Source organism: Mesoplodon mirus (assembly GCF_964341445.2).
Source record: "Mesoplodon mirus genome assembly, chromosome: 8".
NCBI lineage: Eukaryota > Metazoa > Chordata > Mammalia > Artiodactyla > Ziphiidae > Mesoplodon > Mesoplodon mirus.
In genome coordinates, this window is record NC_138984.1 from 83,838,982 (window position 1) to 83,857,577 (window position 18,596).

An 18,596-nucleotide genomic window follows, 5' to 3' on the forward strand; every position below is an offset into this window, starting at 1 on the left:
AGGGGGAAAGCCCAGGCCTTGTCCTTACAGAAACGGGATGAGGCATGTTGTTTTGGACACTTGCCACCTCTGTCAAAGCCTCCGGGCTTCTGGGCACATACCCAGCAGCCTCCTATGGCCCTCACAAGGCTTAGGAATGCCCCCTGCATTTCCACTTGACCCAGCCTTCTTGGACAATGCCTAGTCGCTGAGGGTCCCTGTATTTCCTCAAAACAAACAGTCTGTAGCTCAGCTAGCAGTGAGGGGTGAGAGTCAAATAACTAACTTCTTCTAAAATGTTAATGGCTGACAAGGCAAATGTGGACCTCCCTTACTTTATTTACTCTTCCTAGCTAAAAGCCATAAAACTCTAAAAGTGGAATTTTTGTCATCCCGCACAAAACAGGGAGGCTGTGTTGCCACCTTCCAAGAGTGGTCTCTGACCCCCAGGCCTCATGTTAGGCCAGGATGATGAATGGATCAGACTTTAAGCTTCTGCTCTCATCACATAATTTCCTTAAGCAGAGAATTTGCATCTCATCATCATTGTCCCTGCCGGAACCGGCAGAACGCCTTGTATGTGCTGCAAACAATTCTAGAAATACTTAGTGTCTGACTGCATTTCCAAGATACAGACATGGGTTTTACTGGGCTTCATTCTTTTGTTGGAACCCACAGGTTCTTTTCAAATGATTCCTTTCTTCCCCTTCTTTGTGAACATCAGGTAACCTGTGGCATCCACCTATGTGCTTTTTGGCCCACAAAAGCCTGGAGAAAGTGTATGAGTTAAATTGATCCTAATGGAGAATAAAATAAGACAGACATCAAATCACATTCCTGTCCTGGGAAACTACCCCCCTCCACGATGTGGATATAATGTAATCAAGAGGCACAAACAGGACGGCTCCCTCAGACTTTCTTCGTTGTGTTAGTGCTTAGTGGGTGACTTCAGTTTTGTATAACAGTGGGCTGATCTAATCTCGTTTTTCATCCTTCTCAGAGCACCCTGGAGCTGGAGAAGGAAAGAATTCAACTCTTGTGCAATAACTTAAACCAGTACTCCCAACATATTTCTGTTTTTGGCCAAACCCTGACCACAGTGAGTAGTAAAGAATTCGCCATCTCTGGTATGCGTGGTAAGAGCTGGCAGGAAACATGTCCTCTGCAACCTTGTTCTGCTTTCCTCGGCATTGCAGTACCACACGCAGATTCACTGTGCCATCAGCAAGATAGATGTCGAAAATGATATCCAGGCTCTCGTGGAAGAAACCGCAGCTTTATCTACAGAAAATAAATCTGAGTTCCTATTAACAGATTACTTTGTAAGTATGGGATGGAAGGAAGTTTCATTCATGGGAAACCTTAGTCAGTCATATACTGAGGGATTCATTTTGAAAAGAATTGAGAGCAATTGTATAGGAAACGTATTGTTTAGGAAACAAAAATATTGACTTTTTCACAGTCCGTATAAATTTAAAAACTCTGTGGTTTACAGACTGGGCAATGCAAACCTGTCTTTGGCTTTCTCTGCAAGGGAAGAACTCCAAACAGGGTTTTAGCCTGAATCTTTTTTTTTTTTTTTTGAAGGAAATATTTTATTTCATTTACCTTTTTAATTAAAAAAATTTTTATTTTATATTGGAACATAGTTGATTAACAATGTTGTGTTAGTTTCAGGTGTACAGCAAAGCGATTCAGTTATACATATACATGTATCTATTCCTTTATAAATTCTTTTCCCATTTAGGTTATTACAGAGTAGTGAGCGGAGTTCCCTGTGCTATACAGTAGGTCCTTGTTGGTTACCTATTTTAAATATAGCAGTGTGTACATGTCAATCCCAGACTCCTGATCTGTCCCTCCCCCCAAGACTGAATCTTCACACTCTATAAATAATCACTGTGTATCACATTGGTTTGTCTATTGCTGCATAACAACTTACCCCCAAACTCAACAGCTTGAAGCAAACATTTATTATCTCAGAGTTTCTGTGGGTCAGAAATCCAGGTGTGGGTTAGCTGGGTGCCCGAGTCCCACACAGGGCTGTAATCAAGGTGTCAGCCGGGACCGCAGACATCTCAATGCTCTACTGGGAGATGATTCGCTTCTAAGCTCACTCACGTGGCTGATGGCAAGCCTCTGGTCCTCGGGAACGGTTTTAGCTGGAGATACCAGTTCCTTGCCGTGTGGGTCTCTCCATCTATGGAGAGCTCACAGCATATCAGCCTGCTTCTCTCGGAACTAGCAATGCAGGAGAGACAGAGCCAGAGTGTCCAAGATGGAAGCATAGTCTTTTATAAGCTAATCTCAGAAGTGGCATCTCATCAGATTCAATTTGTTAGAAGCAAGTCAATAAACAGCCCACACTCAAGGGGAATGGATCACACAGAGGCATGAATCTTAGGAGGTGCAAATTATTGTCAACATCCTTTCTGGTCCTTGCCTTTGAAAAACTTTATCCTAATTAGAGGATTATACAAGATTTCATTCTTTTTTGTGGCTGAGTAATATTCCATTATATATATAACAAATCTTCTTTATCCATTCATCTATTGATGGGAACTTAGGTTGCTTCAATATCTTGGCTATTGTAAATAATGCTGCAATGAACACTGGGGTGCATATATCTTTTCAAATTAATGTTTTTGCTTTCGTTGGGTATATACCCAGGAGTAGAACTGCTGGATTGTATGGTAGTTTCCACCAACAATGTACCACAGTTCCCTTTTATCCATATCCTCACCAACACTTATTATTTGTTGTCTTTTTAATGATGGCCATTCTGACAGGTGTGAGGTGATAGCTCACTGTGGTTCTGATTTGCATTTCCCTGATGATTAGTGATATTGAGCATCTTTTCCTGTGCCTGTTGGCCATCTGTATGTCTTCTCTGGAAAAATGTCTATTCAGGTCCTCTGCCCATTTTTTAATTGGGTTGTTTGGTTTTTTTGATGTTGAGTTGTATGAGTTCCTTGTATATTTTGGATATTAACCCCTTGTCAGATAAATCATTTGCAAATTTCTTCTCCCATTCAGTAGGTAGCCTTTTCGTTTTGTTGGAAGTTTCATTTGTGTTTTGTTGACGTTTCCTCCACTGTGCAAAAGTTTTCAGTTTGATGTAGTCTCATTTGTTTATTTTTGCTTTTGTTTCCCTTGCCTGAGACATATTCAAAAAAAATATTGTTAAGTCCAGTGTCAAAGAATGTTCTGCCTGTGTTTTCTTCTAGAAGTTTTATGGTTTCAAGTCTTACATTTAAGTTTTTAATCCATTTTGAGTTTATTTTATTTTATTTATTTTTTATTGAAGTATAGTTGATTTATAATGTTGTATTAATTACTGCTACACAGCAAAGTGATTCAGTTATACATATATATATATATATATATATATATATATATATATATATATATATTCCTTCTTTATGTTCTTTTCCATTACGGTTTATCATAGGATATTGAATATAGTCCTCTGCACTATACAGTAGGACCTTGTTGTTTATCTAGTCTATATATAAAAGCTGACATCTGCTAACCCAAACTCCCACTCCATCCCTTCCCCATCCCCCTTCCCCTTGGCAACCACCAGTCTGTTTTCTATGTGCATAATTCTGTTTCTGTTTTGTAGATAGGTTTATTTGTGTCATATTTTAGATTCCACATATAAGTGATATCATATGGTATTTGTCTTTCTCTTTCTGACTTACTTCACTTAGTATGATAGTCTCTAGTTGCATCCATGTTGCTGCAAATGGCATTTTTCTGTTCTTTTTAATGGCTGAGTAGTATTACATTGTATATATATACCACGTATTCTTTATCCATTTGTCTGTCAGTGGACATTTAGGTTGTTTCCATGTCTTGGCTATTGTGAATAGTGCTGCTGTGAACATAGGGGCGCATGTATCTTTTTGAATTACAGTTTTGTCTGGATATATGCCCAGGTGTGGGATTGCTGGATTATATGGTAATTCTATTTTTAGTTTTCTGAGGAGCCTCTATACTGTTTTCCACAGTGGCTGCACCAACTTACATTCCCACCAACAGTGTATGAGAGTTCCCTTTTCTCCACACCCTCTCCAGCATTTGTTATTTGTAGACTTTTTAATGATGGCCATTCTGACTCATGTGAGGTGATACCTCATTTTAGTTTTGATTTGTGTTTCTCTGATAATTAGTGATGTTGAGCATCTTTTCATGTGCCTGTTGGCCATCTGTATGTCTTCTTTGGAGAAATGTCTCTTTAGGTCTTCTGCCCATTTTTGGATTGGGTTGTTTGTTGGCTTGTTGTTGAGTTGTATGAGCTGCTTGTACATTTTGGAAATTAAGCCCTTGTTGTTCGCAACTTTTGCAAATATTTTCTCCCATTCTGTAGGTTGTTTCTTCATTTTGTTTATGGTTTCCTTTGCTGTTTTGCAAAAGCTTGTAAGTTTGACTAGTTCTCATTTGTTTATTTTTGGTTTTATTTCTATTGCCTTGGGAGACTGACCTAAGAAAACATTGGTACAATTTATGTCAGAGAATGTTTTGCCTATGTTCTCTTCTAGGAGTTTTATGGTGTTATGTCTTATGTTTAAGTCCTTAAGCCATTTTGAGTTTATTTTTATATATGGTGAGAGAAAGTAATCCAGTTTGATTCTTTTGCATGTAGCTGTCCAGTTTTCCCAACACCATTTTGTGAAGAGGATTTTTCTCATTGTATATTCTTCCTCCTTTGTCATAAATTAATTGCCATTACAGAGGCTTATTTTGAGGACATTTGAGTGATTCTACTATCACATGACCTTCCTTGCTAAAAACTGATCAGTGTCCCTGGTCAGAGCCCAGACATCTTGCCTGTTTGCTCTCTTGGGCTAAATTCTTTATCTTCTTGGGTCAGGTCATGCCTCAAAGATTTTGTCCTTCACTCCCCTCTTGTTAGTTTTAATTGTAGTGCTCTAGATGCTGATCATTAATTACCAAAATCTGCAGGAAAAAATCCTAGTTGCTCCTTCCTGGTCCCTCTGCTGTATTTCACTCAGACTTCCAAGGTCCAGTCTGGGAGGCTCACCTCCCTCTCTGTGTAAAACTGGACCACTGATCATGTCCTCCTATAAGAGTAAAAGTATAGCCAAAACCAACATCCCAGGACCCCCACTCAGGGAACAAGAGATGAGGGGAGAGGGGAAGGCAGTTAGATCCGGCACAATAATGAACTCTGACCGGCTTTCTCCTTCCCACCATCTAAACAGCAATAAGTGGCCGGCTGTTTCTTTAATTGAATCTTTTTTTCCGACCCTGGCAAAGGCAAAGCAAATTAGCAATAGCAATGTCTGTTAAAGCAGAAACAAGGGTAGAGATGGAAGTGGAAAGGAAGATTTGATTACATGGGGAAAGTACCTTTTTTTTTTTTCTTCCAAACCGTGTAGGTGATCCCTGAGATGGGAAAATGTCCAATAAAATATATCTATTACTTTCTTGTAAAAATGCCTCTATCAGCTAACCTGTCAATAAAATAAGGGTCATTCTCCTTGAAAATTTGACTAAGCTCCTATTGAAATGTAAAGAAGTAGCCACAATGGCTTATCTTATTTGATGTGCCCATGGGAATTTTTGGTTTCTATGAAATTTCAGTGCACCAGAACTAACGACTATGTATCTGTTGTCTAAGAGAATGGACTGTATCTCCAAATGGGTGAATAGGATTGTCCTAATATTCTTAAAGCAAAACACTTCCAAAATCTGACATTATAGTCATTGGCAGTAAGTGTAGACTGGCTTTTATAGAGTGCTATGAAATTTACATGGATGAGGGTAAGACAGGAGAACTATCTGAGTGTGAATATTGGAGGGCTGGTGATTAGTGTGAAAAATATTTGCAAGGTTACTGTAAAGGCCATGTTCAAAAGATTGTATCTGCAGTTTAAATGCCTCCTCTGGTATTGATCTTCTTTCTGACAAATTTTTGGAAGAGAAGGACAAATTTAAGAAAGTTAAGGATGGCAGTTTAATCTATCTCAAGTTGATCCAGTAGTGATCTATCCGTGGAAATATATTTGTGAACAATATAGGCATCCCCAAAGAAACCAAATGAAGTCTTGGACTGGCATGAGAGCCAGATTATGAGGTGCATTCCTCCAGCAAGGAAGGACTGAGGGTTGGACTGAAGCATCCTTGCAGTTCACTTGGAGCTCACCTGCGGAGGTAACGTCAGCTTGGGCCTCAGCCTCAGGCAGACATGTGAAGGAGTGGACTCTGGTGGAGAATTAGGAGTCACAGGAGTTGGGTTTCAGCAGTAATTACTTACTGGCTGTTTCGTCTTGGGCCTTCATTTATTTCTGAGTGTCACAGGTAAAATGGGGAAAATAAAACCAATCTCGTCGAGTTGTTATAAGAATCACAAAGAGTCACATGTAATAAAGGATATAGAGAAAATTTTTATAATATAATATACAGTATGTAATCTACAGTATGTAGATTAAATATTTTAGTCTCTACATTATATTTTTGTAAAGGCTATTATTCTCTTTGCTCTAAATCTTCTCTTCTCTTTCTTCAGGACAGTCTATCTAAAGCTAATCTCTCCACCAATATTCAGGGTCCTCGCTTTTCTCCTTCCTACCAGATAAGTCCTGACTCCTGCACTTCCATCTTCAGTCATCAGTTTTCCCTCTTTCTCCAAGGTTTCTGTCCATCTACTGCACTTACGTTCAGCCACCTCCCGACCTGACCCTAACATCCTTTTTTTTTTTCACATAAAGGTTTTAATCATTTTAAGTTGCATATCACTGTAGGATATTTGCTCTTTGACTTGTTACTAGGCATTTAAACTGTGTCCTAACATACGAAAGCTCTGCTATTGTTTATGGTTCTCATAACCTACATGATAAAATCCCTACTTCAGCCTGAAAATCTGACCTAAGCTATTTAGACAATTGTTTCTTCCACTACATTTGCTCAAGCAACTGGTCTACTTATTGCTCCCCATACATTTCACACAACCCTCCCTCTGTCCTTTGCTTGTGTCATTTCTCCTGCAAGGAGTACCCTTTGCCCTCCTTCCCCTCAACTGAAATGTGCTGGTTAAGTCAGCTAGTCTCCTTGAAGCTCTCATGCCCCTTCCCTTGGTGAGCCACATGCTCCTGTGAAATAGCTATAGTAACGTTCACCCTCCAAGAATAATTTTTATCTATTAAAGAAAGTGCTCAGCTATACACTTACAAGTTGTAAACAAGGAGCTGTCTTCTTATTCAGTAGGTCTAGAAAAGGTAGACCAATCTGTAGAAAACCAGAGGTTACCCTGCTTTTATTTTTTTTTACTTTTTTCTTCCATCAAGTTAAAATTGAATACAGTCAGTGAAAGTCTCAGTGCAACTAGGAGTAGCAACTCTTACTTTTTTTCCCTTTAAATTGTTAAAATTCCTTTTTTTTTCTTAAAGGAAGAAGATCCTAAAAATGCAATGAGTAAAGAGCGACAGGCATCTTCAATAAAATCAAAACTGTTGAGACTGCAAAAAGATATTGAAAAAGCCTCGCGAGACCAGGAAGGTGTGTAATTACCTCTTTGACTGGCCTGGTAAGGGAAAGTATTCTACTCGGAGGTTTCATCCACAATTAGGGTGATTCTGCTTTTGCTGACTGGTGCAGAGATCATCTCATTTAAAAGACCAAATATCAAACCTAATTTGTGTGAATAAAGAAAAATGAAAAACCAAGGAAAGAGCAAAAAAAAATTGAAAATGACATTCTGGTCTGTGAGATCTATACAAGTACTATACCACCATTTCCAGAAGTGTAGCATTTTACAGTGTTCCTGAAATTGGCTGATATGAGGGACAATTCGTTTGGTTTAAAACATAGTAAACCTCCTATGTACAAGGCTTTTCATTTTCTCGTGTTTATTTATTTCCCCCATATTATTTCATTCTATTTGGGGGTGCTAATAGGTTGTTTTTAAATTTTTTAAATGTATGTAAATTTTTTTCTTTTTTTTTTTTTTTTGGCGGTACACGGACCTCTCACTGTTGTGGCCTCTCCCGTTGCGGAGCGCAGGCTCCGGACGCACAGGCTCAGCGGCCATGGCTCATGGGCCCAGCCGCTCCGCGGCATGTGGGATCCTCCTGGACCGGGGCACAAACCCGTGTCCCCTGCAGAGGCAGGCAGACTCTCAACCACTGCGCAACCAGGGAAGCCCTACATTTTTTTTTTAATTGAAGTATAATTGACGTACAACACTATATTAGTTCTAGGTGCACAACATAATGATTCAGTATTTCTATACATTACAGAATGATCACCACTTGTTTGTTTCTTTTTAAACTAACTTCCTGAATGATGTGAAAGTCATTCAGATTAAATCCTATACTTAGACGTTAGGTATGTGAGAACGTGAAGCAGCTCTAAAGTGTTACAGGTAATAAAAACAACTCCACTTTTATGATTCTGATATGTAGAGCTTATTTTATGTGGACCAGAGAACCCTGTTGCAATGTAATACTTGATAGGAAATCCAAGAGAGCAAAATGTTTAGAAATGTAAATATCAGCAGAGGAGAGCTTAACATGGGGGTAAATGTTAGGAATCCACCATGGAATGGGTCAACAAGGAGGATGCAAAAATCTCGTCTTGGAAAATGACAATCAAGACTCCTTAACCACCAGCATTTCTCGAATCCCATTAAATGAAGGTACAGGTCACCCATTCAGTAAAATTTAGTAACAAGTACACACAGAAACAGCCCCGGCCATTTGGGAAATGCTCCCAGCATCACTTCTGGGCTCAGGGTCCCTCTGAGTATAACCACCTGCCAGTTGTGTCCCACTAGGACCAGAGGAACAGCGACTGACAGCCTTATTTCACTTTCAGGCCTGGAACGAATGCTGAAAGCATACTACAGCCACTCCTCCTTCTCAGACACAGAGAGCCAAAAAAGCACAGCAGCCTTAATGGACGAGGTAAACATTTGCAGAGGGCAGTTTCCTAGATTTAATGATGAAGGAGCTATTTTGGGAATGCTTGTTTTCTGGACCATTTGACCTCTGTTTGCCTTTCCTTTCTCATGACACAGAACAGTCTAGTCAGAGAGCTTGTACGCTCAGCTCCTTGACAAGTGGTTTGAGGAATCTGGAAAAATCCAGCTACTTAGAAATGTTTGATTTAGTGTCCTCCCAGGGGGGGAAAAAGTGCCTAAAATAGAATTCCCGCAAATAGAATCATTCAATTAAGGTCTGAAGACCACGTGTACTTTACTCCAGTTAACAGATGTGACCAAAAACACAGGATCTGCATTCAGAGAGGCCTGCATCTAGCTCTGCCTTTTACAGGGACCTAGGACAAATTTTGTTTTCTCATCTTTAAAGTGGGGATGTTGCTACCTAAGGGGTTTTGTGAAGATGATGCATTATTTAGAAAACACTAGCACAGGGCACAGAGGAGAATTGAAATCCTGGTAATTATCATTGAGATGCTGTTTTCCATTCATCCTTGAGCTAACATCAGGGTCTTCTGAGTATAACGGGAAAGGAGAGATGTGGCCGCACAGAAGGAAGATGGCCGACTGGGGTGTGAGGCAAGAGCTTCCAGAGAAACAAGGAAAAAACTTCAGAGGCCAAGGTTGTTTTGAAGGAAGGGGACATACTGTCAGTGGAGGGCAGGGAGAGGTGCCTCTGGGCCTTTTTGCTGAAAGGCTGGACTGGGCAGCCCCGAGACATTTGTTGGGATTGGTGGGCAATGCAGCCTCTTCAGAAGAACCCACATTATAAGGGCAGTTAGTAAAGGCCCATGAATTTTAAACAGGAATAAAAATGAACAGATACTATGACCTATGTGTACAAGATACAGGGTTTCTGCTGTGATTGGAGAGGAAGTTGACTGCGGTTAATCTGAGAAGAATTCAGGAAGAGATCAAAATTTTATCAATGTTTTGAAGGATCCAGGAAGCTGAACCAGCTTTCCTTACCTTGCACATAGCCTAAACAACTCTCTTGTAAAAGTAGGTACCTAATAATTCTGTCCAAATGAGCAATTTCAATAGTTCTTTGGTAAAAGTAGACAGATGCAGACAGGTACAGTTTATCTGTTTTTTAGCAGTGGCTTCCTTTAATGGAGGTGGTGTTGCAGAAATAAACCTGACAGGCCTGAATTCTGTTCACTTGGGAACAGAGGTCTAATATCCTTGCAGTGACATATGGTTACAATTTTTATAAAATTATAAAACAGATTGTTAGACATTTTCCGTGACAGCATAAAATGTTTAGTTAATTAATTCGATGTAAATGATATTTACCAAAAGAAAGTCATATGGAGCATTTTATGATGGCATTAAGATTCAAGTTTATTTCTTTGGGTTCTTGCATAAAATTTTGTCATTGACATAGAACACGTTATTAAGATTATCTTGGTACACAACTGGCCTGATTCACACAGTGGAGGATGCAAGATGGGAGATGATCTGACCCCTGAATTTATGGTGTTTATGATCTAGTGATGGAGCAAATAAGAGCCTTCAAATAGTGGATGCCAAATATCCATGTAATTCGGTCACGCACCTCTGCCTCTAATGGAAGGAAACTCGTGATAGTGGTAGACTGATCTTGTGTTATGCAGAGAAGGTTTCTTGCAGGGAGAAGCTCTGTTTCACAGAAATTCTTCCTAATTCATTGACTCTTGGTCCTTGAAGTGCTATATTTGAAGCAAGAATGTTGGCAAGCCATATTCTCTGAGAAATTGTTGTGGAAACTGGAGGTATTTAGAGCAGATATTGTCTTTGGATACCGGAAGGAGCACCACAGAGCAGAGAGACTTGATCTGTGATGCTCTCAAGTGCAGACTAGATCTAAGGCTAGAAGCTATGGGGGAGCTTTTGATTTCATCCTAGCTGAGCCTGCCCACCATGCAGTGGATTGTTCCAAGGATTAGAGCCCTTCCCCATCGACTGGAGGTGTTTGGTCCATGGCTGTGACCCCCTGGCTGGGATGTTAGGATTAGGAACCCCCAGGCTGGAGGTGTGGAAAAGGGAGAGACAATGGGGAGGAGAAGATTGGATAAGCAGACCCCTTCCAATATTTAGATTCTATGATTTGATTTACAACTTGACAGGGAAGTCATTATAAAGTTTCTAGCTCAAGGTCAAATCAGAACAGGAGAGACTCGGAGAATAGCTTCAGTTTCAGTCTTTTGTTTGTTTGTTTGTTTTGCGGTACACGGGCCTCTCACTGTTGTGGCCTCTCCCGTTGCGGAGCACAGGCTCCGGACGCGCAGGCTCAGCGGCCATGGCTCACGGGCCCAGCCGCTCCGCGGCATGTGGATCTTCCCGGACCAGGGCACGAACCCGTGTCCCCTGCATCGGCAGGCGGACTCTCAACCACTGCGCCACCAGGGAAGCCCTCAGTCTTTGTTTTTATATTCAAATACCCCAGAATATGGTTTCTAGTTTCCAGAAGTGTTACTGCAGACTTTCTGGGTAATATAAGACCTCACCTCTTCAGGAAACAATAACATCAACAACAAAACCCTGACTCACATCATTTTAGTTTGATTCTATTGATAAGAGTTCACTTCTGTTCTTTATGTTGTACCCATGGCACCATTGCCTTTCTTCAAAGCCTTCCGAAAGCCTACCTTCTGCAATCAACACTTATTATTCTCTACCCCATTCCTCAGCAGAAATTCGAGTAAAGCAATTCATTGCCACAAAATGCTGAGTAATATACCTATCAAGGTTTCTGGTTTACCTTATTTACAAGGGTCTAGAATACAACACACTCAACGACTAAGGCTTTCCTCTAGACTGCTTAAAGTGTCCATTGTTTTTCTCTCTTCAGCATTTTCTGCATATGAGTTGCAAATGAGTTGAATGTGTATTTTTCTGGACCTCTTTGTCATTTTGGAAGTTATCCTGATATCCCTTTACCCACGCAGTTGTGCCTCAAAATTTTCTAGAAGTTTACTCATATGGTCAAATGATGTATCCACAGAATAACTTGAAACTAAACCTTTTGCAAGCAAACGCCTATAAACTGTCATCCGTCTTAGCAGAACTTGAGCAAAGACCTCAACCCAACCATGTCTGTAGTAACTCCATCTTCAAGTGGAAAGAAAAGGTAAGCATTTAAGAGGTTGGCTATAATTTCTTGACTGGGCTTGTTGGGTGGAATGGCTTAAAGCAGCAACAGGCCAAAAAAACTGTTACGAATTATATATGCCATATGCTCAAATCCCCAGTTGCACAATTTTAAGATAAATTTATTTAATTATTTTTTGAGCACAGTAACAAGAGCTAAACACAAATGAATACATGCTTTGTATTCATATATAAATTAATGAGTTAAAAACACTTTGGGTTCTTTCTTCCTTCTCATACTTCTCACTTTATCCTTTGAACGTGTTGTTATAGTAAAATTTCTATTAAATCAAAATCTTAGTATTCATACAGACCTAAATTGTAAGATTTTGTGATATGCAGTACTCTCATCCATTTAACATAGTACATAATATAGATAATGCGTGTGCACAATTTAAAAAATTCACACACATGAATTTTCCCAGTGTTACACTCTAGGAATTGATGAGTGTGTGAATATACACAGGTAGCTGTTTTCCATTTCCTACAAGACGAGGGAGCTGTAACCACCTTGTGATGAAGGGACAGTTTTCCTTCTAAGAGACTCAAGCTCTAAAAGGGTCACAGAGTCATGATCATTTCACTTGCTTTAAAACCAAGTTGAATTTGTAGAAGTAATGCTGTAAATGTTACTATTTGGCCTAGGGGTACAGGTCAGAATTGCAAATACAGGCTATAAAATATAGTAATTGTCTAATTCTGAAAATATTAAGGTCTCAGAAACAAGAACATGCTAGAGTAGGGTTTAGGAATGTAGTGAAGTTTTTCTTCATACCCTCCTCCCAATTGAAAAACAAATTCCTGAGGAAAACAGCTGCAGAATAGTTACTTTTCGCAAATACTTTTGATGACAATGTTGTTTAAAATGACTTTTTTTTTTTTTAACTATTCAAACAGCAGCAGACACATAGTTCTGTAAAAATATCTCGGCCTTCTCTGACAAAGAGATTAGAGAATGTTGTGAGCAGGTCATCGTCTGGTGGGCAGAGAATTCCAAGTTCTTCATCTACAGGTAATCTCATGCCCAGAATAATTTGGGGCTGGGTCCTATCAGTAAAGAACATTGCCAAAATTATATTTTATTTTCAGAGCCACATTGACATAAATCAGCTCAAAGAAATTTACGTTTCAATTAGGACTGACTAATTTGTTAAAATGTGTAGCTTTCTGTGCAAATATCATCCAAAAGGTGGGAAGGACTCAAGAAGATTGGAGGGTTGGGAAAAGAATTGTCTAATATGAGAAGGTACCTCCAGTCACTGGCATCCATGTTATTCAGACAGCCTGCAATTTGCTGCCCACACACTCAGCCTGGAAACATTGGGAGGACTCTACAGCTTTGTCTCCACAGCCTCCTCCAAACTGCCATGCAAATCCCAACCCCTTTTCAGGAAACACGGTAATCCCAAGGCCTACCCACCCCCTGTGTTCAGCCACCTGACTTTAGTCATTTTCCATCCACACCCCACTGCCTTTTACCTTTCAACACACACAGAAACACACATACATGTACACACACATACATACATACACACACACATACATGCAAGCACCTGTCATTATCCATCATTGTTCAACTATAGTTACCATAACATTGACTCTCTAGATTCTTCATTAGAACTTGGCAAAAAAGTTTCAATCAAACCCAGGCCACTGTAGTCCACGTGGTATGTTAAAGACTCGTGGTTGCATCGTTTGAGAAACAGTTCCCTAAGTACCTGGGGATGATGGAGGAAGCACTTGCTCCAAGTGTCTCCTATTTATTCCTGATTGGCAAAACTGGTGCTGGTTTTCCAAAACATGAATACAGTTACCACACAGCTTAGCTAACTGATGTTGATTAAGTTCACATGGGAAACAATTTAAAATTATCATTATTATTACTACTACAGTAACTTCTTGTCCAGACTTACTTTCTATGTTAGAGCTTTTGATTATGTAATATACACAGTTCATCCACATAGTATGTACATCAGAAATGGTTACTGAATCAAAGAATGAATGTTATGTACAATTATAAACTTTCCTTTTGGGAAGATTTCAATATATTTAAGCTCTGCACTACACGGCTGAAAAACTAGACCACTTCCCACCATGTTCATCTTGCCTACTGACCCAGCATTAGTCATTATAACTTGATCCAACTTTCAGCCTCCGGTGTGACCCAGCTCGGCAATGGTCTTTGCAAGGCCTTATATTCTTTCCAAGCCAGGCAAGATGATGAATTGAATTTGGAAAAAGGTAAGAATCATTCTCAAATAGTTGAATTGCCTTTCCATGTTGAAATTTTTAACTTGAATAAAACTCTTGTCTTAGCCTTAATAGTTATTACCAGGTCATGCATTCATAGCCTGGCTGTTATCAGACTAAGTTCAAATCTATTATTTGACTGACTACTTATTCTTTGGTTTCTCCTTCCCTCTTAGATGTCTGCTGAAGAACAAAGATAAATAAATAAATAATTGCAGTTTGTCTTAAAAACTAGGATATGTATTACTCTTAACCAAATGAATATCTCTTATATATATATATATTAATTTTTTATCAAAGTATAATTGATTTGCAAGGTTGTGTTATTTTCAGGTGTATGGCACGGTGGTTCAGTTACATATATATGTATATATTTATGTGTGTATATATGTATAGATATATATACACACGAATATAAGTATACATCTATATATATACACACACATACATGTTCTTTTTCAGATTCTTTTCCATTATAGGCTATTACAAGATATTGAATATAATTCCCTGTGCTATACAGTAGGTCCTTGTTGTTTATCTCTTTTATATATAGTAGTGTGTATATGTTAATCCCATATTCCTTATTTATCCCACCCCCTTCCCCTTCGGTAACCATAAAATTGTTTTCTATGGAAAAAAAAAAGTTATTACCAGGTCAAAGCAGTTCAGGTTTATAATAACCCTTCTTAGAAGATAAAGATAAAGCACATCAAAAAGAAAGCTCACATGATAAAAATAGCTAACATATATTTGGTGTTTACTAGGTGCCAGACATTGCTGCAAACACATTGTCCAATTTAATATTCCTAAAAACCGTTTGAGGTTGGTATTATTTATGCCCATTTTATGACTGAGGCGACTGAGGCACAGAAAGGTTAAGTACTTTGGCTAAAGTCACTAGCAGTAGTGGCACAGGATTTGGACTCAGAAACTCAGAGTCACGCTCTTAATCACAGTGCTCCATTGGGGTAGAATGTCAGTAATGGAAAGTTATCAGAGAAGTGGCCCCACCTTTTTCCTTTTCAGAAAGTTACACATACAAGAATGTGAAGTGACTTCCTCTCATGGCTTAGTCTAAGTGCCAGTTCTAGAAACCGGGTCAAAGGACTCCCAGCTTAATATTTCTCCCACTTCTCTCTCAAAAAAGGGTTTTATGACCAATTAAAGGAATTGGACCCCCTTCTTTGTGTCACAGATTTTTGTTTAACATGGAAAGGTTATTATATAATGGATGGTGTAGACCCCAAGATTATTAAACAAGAAAAAGTCACCAGCCTCAACTTTCTCTGTGTGTCCAATTAGCAGCCACATTTGGATGTTAAGCTAAGGCAGGGATCTGGAAATGAAATGGTTAGTGAGAAAGAATTGTGTCATAGGAGAAAATTTATAATCCATGACCAGGACATGGTACCCAGAACCAACAGAAAGTTGAGATGGATTTTGCAGCCAAACAACAGGGATACCACGTATTTGCTATTGGTTCATAGGTGCTTGCTTTTCAGTTTGCCAGTCAGAGTTCTCCAGGCAGTTACTTTTTCTTGTAGCTCAGACATAAGTAAAGACAAGAAAAAAGGAAAGTAGACTCTCTCCTGCATGCATCTTAAATCAATGTTGCCTTTAATTTAAAAGTCTTAAGTGTTATAGAAGTCAGTTTGTTACTCATCATGTCATCCTAAGGCTACCTACACCAGTGAGTAAATCAAATGCAGTAGTCCCACTTTCCATATGAATTAAAACACACTTCCCAGATGCCACCTAGAACCCAGGGTCCTGAGTCTGAGTTACATAGTTAACACAAACTGATCATCTTGTCTTCAGTTCTGTTGGTTGCAAAGCCTACTTACACATTATATCCTGTGGGTTCTTTAAATGGAACGAGACGTTCGTTGGAGACTTAGGGAAGCTGGCGATAAAATTTTAAGTTATTCGTTTGAATTCCGATAGTAGGCTGTGTCAATCTACTGACCTGAGAGAACTCATTAGACGGAGACCTTAGACTGAGAATGATCTCCTGCAAGAATAAATAGTGATGTGACTAAGGAGAGATAGAAGGGGGATCAGTGGTCTCCTTTGCCTTAGAAAGAAAATTACTGGGGAGAAGAATGAAAGAAAGAAAGACTGAAAATGACCTCATGATGATGCTTAAAGATCAAGTAGCTCTTGGATCCTTAAGGAAGTGGATATTTCCACTTTGATGTACAGGAAGCAGCCAGAGAGAAAGGACTCTCTCTTACAAGACAGGGAATAATGTGCTTTTTTTCTTTTTAATAGAGAATTAGAGAAGAGCCATGGGTTTCCTAGGAATTCTGTTTATTTGAATCGTTGCTTTAAAGGAGTATTGTCCTCAAATTGATATTTTATTCAAATTATCTACATTGTTGAATGGGGAGTTATATTGTCATGCAAAGCTGTGAGTTGGAACTTTGGACTCTGAAGCTGGCTCATATAATGGAGAGAAGCTGCCTCGATCTAAAGAAAAGTCTGGAAGCTGAGACATACTCTTAGTAGTCAACATAGCAAACTATTTTGGCCACCAACATGAGGAACCCTTAAAGCACAGACACCAAGAAAGAGTTTGGGGATGACCCATCACCTCTATCCAAAGTGAGCCAGGCAGCACGAGGACATAGGATCCAAAGCGTTTTTTTTTTGTGGTACGCGGGCCTCTCACTGTTGTGGCCTCTCCCGTTGCGGAGCACAGGTTCTGGACACATAGGCTCAGCGGCCATGGCTCACGGGCCCAGCCGCTCTGCGGCATGTGGGATCCTCCCGGACCGGGGCACGAACCCGTGTCCCCTGCATCGGCAGGCGGACTCTCAACCACTGCGCCACCAGGGAAGCCCGCGATTTTGTTTTTAATCAAACTATTTTATGGCACAACTTTTTGTCCATTACCTTACTCTTTTTAATATTCTCTGCATTCTGCCTGCTTCGTGCAGAGGTGGTCAATAAATTTTGCTTCATCTGAATCACATGCAGAAAAATGATGCTACCAAGTAACTCCTTGAAAGCAGGATCTCCTTAAAAACTGTCTTACTGATCAGACTCGGGCACATGCTTAAGTGCAGAAACCCACTTGTCTAACTATATGTATGTGCATTTTCACAGGTGACATTGTGACTATACACAAGAAGAAAGATGAAGGATGGTGGTTTGGTTCTTTAAAGGGGAAAAAAGGCCATTTTCCTGCTGCTTATGTGGAGGAACTCCCTTCATATGCCGGGGACACATCTTCACAAGCATAAGCAAGATTCTGAAGGCATCGCCTTACACTCTGTAAATTATACAATGTGGTGCAAATAAAGACAAATGTTGTGATCTTCTGTCTTTCTAACTGGGTGATGGGGTCCTACCTGCATGTCACAGTGCTTTGCACTTAGTTCTTTGAAACAGAGTCAGAAGATTGAGAGTAAAGGGAGGTGGGAAAGAGGCCTGTTGGCTCCTAGAGTTTTCTAATTCTAAGAGACCCTAGAGATAACCTAATACAGCCTCTGCTCACAGAGAGAGAGAAAACTGAGTCCAGGGCAGTTCAGCCTGAAGTCAGATAGTCTTCTGGTAGCACAACAGAGATTAGGACACAGATGTCTTTTTTCCTGGGCTCTTGGGTGGAAATAGCCACAGCAGGCCCACAAGAGGCCAAGCAGTGTCAGGGAGATGGGGAAGAACACAGATCAAGTCCAAGAAGAAGAGCTTAGCAGAGACAGGCAGGCAAGACACCAGTGAATAGACCCAGGTTAAGGACGTTAGCATAAAGGATCAGGAGCCAAGGCAAAGAGGCGGCGTGGTCGGAAGAGAGGGTGGTAGACGAGGACCATATACCAGGCAGAGGATTTCAGGGTAGAATGGAGTACCATCCTGAGCCAATGACCTTCTGAGGTACCCTCTACCCACAACCAGAACTGCTCTTAGAGTGAGGTCAAGTGTGAGCCAGAGATGGCTGGGGATCAGAGGATAAGAGCAAGGCAGATAGGAGAAGGTTAGGAAGGAGACAGTGCCAGAAATTTCATGCCTCCTTGCCCAGTTGGAAACTTCATACGCCAATTCAGAAACCAGGAATTCTGCACTTCCCTTCCAGGTCATGATGAAAGGAATACCCTAAGCAACTTCCTAGTGAAAGACACTTTAAGTGCTAATGAGTCTCTAGTTTGGATGGAAAGTTCTAGAAACTAGCATTTACTGTCAAAATGGAAAATTTAGAGAGATTTATGCTGCTTCCTCAAATGCCCTGTAACGGGAAAAGGTTGAGAATGAGAGAGAGCAGACCCCAAAC

General features: G+C 40.0%; 1 protein-coding gene across 4 annotated transcripts in view; it reads left to right on the forward strand.

Annotated features, from left to right (window-relative positions):
* NOSTRIN (nitric oxide synthase trafficking) overlaps positions 1-17,644 on the forward strand; it is a 59,697-nt gene extending 42,053 nt beyond the window's left edge. For 2 of the 4 annotated variants that reach the window (XM_082630368.1, XM_082630366.1), the window contains 8 exons: positions 980-1,078; positions 1,176-1,301; positions 7,395-7,503; positions 8,821-8,909; positions 11,931-12,056; positions 12,974-13,088; positions 14,228-14,317; positions 17,435-17,644. In XM_082630368.1, coding sequence (XP_082486494.1) covers positions 980-1,078; positions 1,176-1,301; positions 7,395-7,503; positions 8,821-8,909; positions 11,931-12,056; positions 12,974-13,088; positions 14,228-14,317; positions 17,435-17,571 — 891 coding nt within the window. In that variant the 3' untranslated portion in view covers positions 17,572-17,644. The remainder of the gene's footprint in view (positions 1-979; positions 1,079-1,175; positions 1,302-7,394; positions 7,504-8,820; positions 8,910-11,930; positions 12,057-12,973; positions 13,089-14,227; positions 14,318-17,434) is intronic. The other 2 variants (XM_082630367.1, XM_082630369.1) reach the window with 2 other exon arrangements.
* The last annotated feature ends 952 nt before the right edge of the window (positions 17,645-18,596 follow it).